A 7,642-nucleotide genomic window follows, 5' to 3' on the forward strand; every position below is an offset into this window, starting at 1 on the left:
GTACCTTCAATTGCATAATGTAGGAACATTCTGCTCTTATCCCAGCAGTCTTGATCACCTGAACTTCTTCATAGCATGCCTTTATCAGTATTGCTACTCCCTTGGAGCCTGGTCCTTCCTTTCTGCAGAGTACAATCTAAACCTATTCTAGCTTGACGTGGTTCTCTTATTAGGTCAATTTCATGTTCTAGTACAACGCTTAGGTCATTTAGGGTTGTGTTAGGTCATGGTCCTTCATGTGTTGTGGTGTTAAAGTCCTGATCAAGATGAATAGTCATGCAGACCATGGCTGTGTTGTGTCCAACTGTTTTTCCTGCCCACAAGAATAGATTTCCGTCTCTCCCTCTCCAACCCGTGTCCGACAGTTGTCCTCATTAAATGGAGGCAATGGAGTAGTGTCTGGTGTAATTTTAGTGCAAATATTACAGTAACAAATTGTACCACATTATAATTTACCACATAACTACAAAATCTCTGAGAAAATTTCAGTGGATTATAAAAGTGGCTGATAAATGAAGGAGGCTTTGGTTTTTTCAATATAGGTAACCGTAGAACCATCGATTACCACCTGTTCAAACGAAGGTGGCCTTTCATGGTTATTTTCTAATTAAATCTAAATCCCAAGGAGGTGGTGGATTATTATCAGGGAAGGGGAAACCCACACAAATAAAAAGCTAACATGAAGGAAGCCTGAAAGAAAAAGGCATCTACACTGATCCATCTATTGGCAATGAAGTCAACAGCACCGCAAGTTAGTCTACTATAGTGATTTCCTAATCCTTGTTTTAGCTGTAAAAACCAATGCTTTAGTCTTCCACATTCACCAATTACTATCTAAATAAAAACAAGAGCATAATTAAAAGAATAAAATACTAGACAGACTGGTTGGAGCTGGTGTTCACGTTTATGGGTAATTCAATCAATGCTTTACAATCATGTCACAAAAGGAGAAGATTTCGGGGATCAGTTCTCCTCTAGGGCTTTCTGAAGGATAAATTCATCTTCCACACGGTATGGAAGAGTCACCCTAAGTCCACTGTTCTCTTCCATGGTTCGTCGAATGGTTTCATGCGCGTTCGTGTTACCAGACCAGCAGCGCCTTGCCACCTGTTAGAAAGCAATAATAATTTAATTCATAATGAGTTGACATACACACCACTGTTGTAAGAACACGCAACCTTACTTCAGAAGTTCTTATTACAGGTAGAAGCACTTTTCCATGCCTGAATGCTCCCTGGCCCGCACAGGTAAACTTTGTCCCTTTTTTAGGCAAAGAGACAGTGAGTCTCAATATAGTCTGAAGAGGTTTCTACAACTTCTCACTGTCCTAGGCCATCTTCCCCGCTTACACTCAGATGTTTGAACTTGAAACAGGTAATCACAACATGTAATAGATTAACAGATTCTGCTTTGCATGTCCTCAAAGCCCTGCTATCCTGCAATGGATGAGTTGTTTTAGATAAATATTTGTAACTACATGTACACAGTCTAACACCAATGGGAAATGGACCTCAGATTTTCTGGTTAGGGCCCTTGCTTGAGGATGTTCTTCACACATGTCAAATCTGTGAGGTACAGATGGCTCTACAGCTGCACTTCGTCTGGTGCGAGCTATGCTATTAAAGTGTATGCCGGCTGGGAGTGTAATCCTCAATTTTAACTGATTTGGTCTCCTTGGGTCCCGGTTGATGATAGCACAAAAATCAATATCTCCCTACGACTGGTCCCCAATTCCTTGGTTGAGAAAACAACCTAATTCTGCATCAGGACATTGCTACAAGCGTAGTGGACAACTGTCTAGACTTGATGTGGGGTGCCTAGCTGGAAAAACTTCAAAACTTTGCCTAAAATGCGAAAAAGAAAGCATGGTGGAAAAGTCTCATGAATATTTCTTGCTATTTAACTTGTTCATGTATTTATTCATTCGCCATTAGTGTATTATGTATATATTTTGCGTGTTTATGCTTCAATCCAAATAGAAAAGCAAATTCAGGGTATAAAGCATAGCTCACTCTATTCAAATTAATGCACTTTTGGCACCGGGATCATCACGAGGGGGAGGGTAGAGCGAGTAATCTCTTTGGGAGTGGGTCTATTAACCGATGCAGTTCGGTTCCTGGAGAAAGAGCTTTAACCATGCGGTTGTAACCGTGCAATGCCATTACCACGTATCCACAATGCCTTAATCACGAATTGCCTTTACAACACAATCTTTTACCATGAATATGCTGATAGATAGATACACATTTATATATAAACTTTATAGCGGTGGGTAGGTAATGGTGTTTTTTTAGTTTATGGGTCTGTGGGGGTATTGAATGGTAAAGGTGTTTTTAGGGCTTGGGGTGGGTGGGGTCATAGAGAGGTAAGGGTATTTCAAGGTTTAGGGGTAGGTAAGGGTATTAGGTGGGAAGGAAGTTTTTAGAGTTTAGTGGTGGGTAAGGGTATTGGGTGGGGAGGGTATTTTTAAAGTTTAAGGGTGAGAAGGGATAAAGGTTGGTAAGGGTGTTTCTAGGGTTTAGTGATGGGTATTAGGTTGAAGGATATTTTTAGGGTTTAAGGGTGAGTAAGGTTATTGGGTGGTAAGGTTGCTTAGGGCTTAGGAGTGGGTAGGGGTATTGGATGGTAAGGGTGTTTTTAGGGTTTCGTGGTGGCTAGGGATATGTGGTGGTAAAGGTTATTTAAAAAATTGAGGTTGGGAGTATATATATATATATATATATATATATATATATATTATATATATTATATATATATATATATTACCTACTGGCGGTCGCCAGTAGGTATATATAGTTAGGATTTTTTCTCTATGGGATTTTTGAAAATTCTATGTCTAATAACTTTGGCGTTTGTGGACGGAATTGGCTGAAATTTTCAGGAAAATGGAACATTTTGTTTCTGAGCAGCCCCTGACAATTTGGGGGGGGTTCAGCAAGGGGGGGCCGAGAAAAAAGGGGGGTCCCAAAACGAGTTTTTCCCATGTTAATTTCCATAGAGCGGTTGGCCTCACTTTTAGCTCGAACGGCTGAATGGATTTGCACGAAACTTGGCAAAATTGTAGGGACGGTTAGCCCGATGTGCCTTTGCTAGGTCTCAATATATGTGCTCCAGTGGATTTTGAGTAATTTAGGTTTAAAAAAAGATATATATCTGGGCGGAGCCTAACCACACATCTGATCTGATTGGCTGTCAGCACTTCATCCAAGAAGTGTTGGCAGCCATCTTGGGACCAATATACATGATAGCACCTCAATAAAAAGCATTGTAGTTAATAGAGGGTTTTAGGACTTTAGTTACATTATAAATCATTTGTTGATGGTACCATACTCGTTTTAGGAATTGTGGTGGGTTCTAAGGTGATTTTACCATGTGAAAAAAACTTCTGCTGTGATATCATGAATATTGTTTGAAAGTAAACTAATATCTCATGATTTTCCCACAGTGGTTTGGAAGGGGATCTATAAGCTAAACTGAAAGCATATTTTCTGTAAATTCACATTATCTTTCTCAGTCATGTGAAAATGAAGTCTGACATTCTCAGTAAAACATGTACATCCAACAAGGACAGAGACTGTCAGTTGATTCCTTTGTGTTCTACTGCAGCCTCCTAGAGTGTTCTAAAGAACAACTAGAGCGCTAACAGTCCTATTTATTACAAAGGTATGGCACACCTGAAGCCATCTTGATTGGAATAAAGTGGTAACTCTTAAAACATTTAATTTAAAAAGAAACAACATGAGGGGGTATATTTTGCCATAGAAAGTATGATTAGTGCTGCAGAATGAAAAATTAGGGCACATTTTGAGTGACTTCTCAAATCCTTTTCTATTTCATTAAAACATTCTGACATGCAGTCTCCCAAAATGGCCACCAGAGACAAAAGAGCCCAAATGTAGCCCAAATATCACCCAGATGTAGCCCAAGTATAGCCCAATGACAGAATGTCCCAGAGTGTTCTAAAGAACAACTAGAGCGCTAACAGTCCTACTTATTACAAAGGTATAGCACACCTGGAGCCATTGTGATGGGAATAAAGTGGTAACTCTTAAAACATTTAATTTAAAAAGGAACAAAATGAGGGGGTATATTATGCAATAGAAGGTATTAGTGCTGCAGAAAGAAAAATTAGGGCACATTTTGAGTGACTTTTCAAATCCTCTTCTATTTCATTAAAAAATTCTGACATGCAGTCTCCCAAAATGGCCACCAGAGACAAAAGAGCCCAAATGCAGCCCAAATATCACCCAGATGTAGCCCAAGTATAGCCCAATGACAGAATGTCCCAGAGTGTTCTAAAGAACAACTAGAGCGCTAACAGTCCTACTTATGACAAAGGTATGGCACACCTGAAGCCATCTTGATTGGAATAAAGTGGTAACTCTTAAAACATTTAATTTAAAAAGGAACAAAATGAGGGGGTATATTTTGCCATATGAATTATGATTAGTGCTGCAGAAAGAAAAATTAGGGCACATTTTGAGTGACTTCTCAAACCCTCTTCAATTTCATTAAAAAATTCTGACATACAGTCTCCCAAGATGGCCACCAGAGACAAAAGAGCCTAAATGTAGCCCAAATATCACCCAGATGTACCCCAAGTATAGCCCAATGACAGAATGTCCCAGAGTGTTCTAAAGAACAACTAGAGCGCTAACAGTCCTACTTATGACAAAAGTATGGCACACCAGAAGCCATCTTGATTGGAATGAAGTGGTAAGTCTGAAAACACTCAATTTAAAAAGGAACAACATGAGGGGGTTAATTTTGCCATAGAAAGTATGATTAGTGCTTCAGAAAGAAAAATTAGGGATCATTTTGAGTGACTTCTCAAATCCTCTTCTATTTCATTAAAAACATTCTGACATGCAGACTGAAACATGCACTTTGAAAACCAGCAGCAGACGTCCCTGGTGAGCAGTAGCTTTACTATAGTGATCTAATGTGCAACTAGAGTGCTAACATTCAGAATTTATGGCAAATGTGTGACACATCTGAATGCCTTCTTGATGGAACCAAAGTAAACAAGCATTGAAAATGCAATAGATCTCGCCCTCGTTTAAGTTAAAGCCATTCGGTTTGTAATGAGGTGGCTTTTTAGCTTTGCTTTTATTAGTGTTTTTTCAACTTTCATGTAAATAACATGCATCTGTATGCATATAAGTATATGTATGCATGCATTTATGTTTGTATTTATATAGATATACAGATGATATATGTTTATATATGTATGTATATATATATATATATATATTCACTGAAAAAACCATAGGTTATAGACCATATATAGTTAGGAATTAGCATTTACAAAACCTTGAAAATTCACTGAAAAAACCATAGGTTATAGACCATATATAGTTAGGAATTAGCATTTACAAAACCTTGAAAATTCACTGAAAAAACCATAGGTTATAGACCATATATAGTTAGGAATTCGCATTTACAAAACCTTATTTTACTCACACAAAACCATTGAAATTCCATATATAGTTAGTTGCACTAACTATATATCGCGCACCCGCAATCCACTGCTGATGTCACATATTACATCATTCATGACATGGTCAGTGACATCACTGATGACATCACTGATGACATCTCAAATTTTGTTTGGCCGGACCAAGACCACTGGCAAAACAGTTATGCACATTTGGAGTGTCCAAACCACCCCTCCCCTGGTGCCTCCTGGCCCGCCCCGCCCTAACCCAGCCCCGAAACTACGAAAAATATAATGATAATAACTATGTTATTGTGATTCTTTTTCCCTGCTCTCGGAGGCACCGCTCTTCCGCTTTAGCGGAGGAGCCGCCCCTGGTTTAGTCTAATGCGTGGTAAGATTATTTTCAAGATCTTTCGCACAAAGATTAAGATGGAGTCCCAACACTTCAGGCCCTCTAGCCTGGCAAACTCTTAGATTTTTGTCTGGCTCCAAGCAGCTGCCACAATTATTTTGTTTCCGAGCTGGACAGATGTGCTGGTTGCTACAGCCTTCTATGGAATGCAGAAGGTGATGAAAGTGACATGGTCACAGATTTGCAGCAGTGTACAAAGATACAGCTTCATAAACATAAAACAATTCTTTAAATTAAACAAAACACAAATACCCACCTCTAAATAAAGGATTACTCTCAATATATTCTATAAAGACTTTGAAATCCAATATGGAGCGTAAAGTGCTCTAGCAAGAAAACAAAAAGTAAACAAATACCAGAAAATAAGAGTAGGCTCTTTAGCTGAGCCGAGGTATGAGGCGTTGAGTCTGGGATGATAATCTGTAGGTCGTTACCACAATCCACGTAGGAGAGGATAGGACTCGTATTGTGGCTTTGAGGACCAGTTCTGGAAGGCAGGACATGCTGTCAGGGTGGTGCATGTTTTGAACGAGAGGTCACTGACGAGGAGCATCCAGTTGTTTTAGAATGTAAGTCTGGGGGCATATTCACAAGCCTCTTGCGGCGCTGGAGCTTTACTTTTTTGGGCGCTCCAGTGGCACAGTGTGCTGGTCTATATTTACAGGAACGTGCTAAGCCACCCTGCATGGCTTTTCATGGGATTGTAAATATGTTCCCTTTCACGCATTACTCTGCATGAAAGGAGAGTTCCATGGGTATTGGTGCATTTCCAGATTGACAAGTTTTGTAAACCTGGGAATTGAACAGATTCTAAAGCCTCCCCGGGGAGGCATTAAAGTGGTGCAGCGAGGAGAAATACCTTTATTTCTCCTAGTTTTTCCTCTTTCTATTGTTTCTGTGTGTTTCTGCATTCTGCAACACACATAGGAGAAAAAAAGCCATCAATGGTTGTTTTTGTGTAGGAAAGTGTCCCTTCCTGCAAAAAACAATCATCCCTGCACCGCAGGCACCCCTGCACCATGGAGTCAAGGGTACCTACGTTGGCGCTAGGCAGTCTATTGTGCACCAATGCAGAGGAAAGCACGGGGATGTATTGTATTGATGTAAATAAGATACATCCCTGCACTTTCCTAATGACGCAGCTCGGCGCTGCCCTGTGTCATTATCTTATAAATATGCCCCTTTGTGTTACCTAGACAATTATTGCGTTGGGCATTTCTGCTGCTGCTACTGCAGTTGCCTGGGATAGCAAATTCCATTTTTGTTGACTTGAGGCAAATGGTGACTTCCATGTTTTTAAGAAGGCGAAAGCATTATTTTTGGATGATGGATAAATAAAGAGACTTTCAAATATATACTACAGGTATTAGCCTTTGTCTAGGTCTAGGTCTTTGTCTGTGCTCTTCTAGGGAATCTGATGACAGTGAGAGAAGTACGAAGTAAACCACTGAAGTATGTGTTGACTCTAATGAGGCTTGCAAGGTTATGCATTAGAGCTTGCAATGTCCAAAACAAACTGGCATGGACTGCAGTGATCATGTAACTGGAGGGCATCACTATTGGGGATTGGTGCTGCAAGTGGTCAAATGTACGACAATTACTTCACGAGGTACCAGTACACCCTATACAGGCGTGGCAGGGGAGAGTCAAATCGGGATGGTGTGCACTGATTACCACACCAACCGAAATTTAGACATTTGGGTTGGTATGTTCGATAGTTAGACAGAGAGAGACTAGTATTTTATTGTATGAACTTTTATAAAAGCGCACTGTAATCCTACGGGCATCCT

At 39.9% G+C, this 7,642-nt stretch overlaps 1 protein-coding gene across 2 annotated transcripts in view; it reads right to left on the reverse strand.

Annotated features, from left to right (window-relative positions):
* Positions 1-885: 885 nt before the first annotated feature.
* The window catches only part of UROC1 (urocanate hydratase 1), a 216,284-nt gene continuing 209,527 nt past the window's right edge, over positions 886-7,642 (reverse strand). For both annotated transcript variants that reach the window (XM_086950924.1, XM_086950925.1), the window contains one exon: positions 886-1,107. In XM_086950924.1, the coding sequence (XP_086807050.1) occupies positions 964-1,107 (144 nt within the window). In that variant the 3' untranslated portion in view covers positions 886-963. The remainder of the gene's footprint in view (positions 1,108-7,642) is intronic.

Source organism: Lissotriton vulgaris, unplaced genomic scaffold, assembly GCF_964263255.1.
Source record: "Lissotriton vulgaris unplaced genomic scaffold, aLisVul1.2 SCAFFOLD_1244, whole genome shotgun sequence".
NCBI lineage: Eukaryota > Metazoa > Chordata > Amphibia > Caudata > Salamandridae > Lissotriton > Lissotriton vulgaris.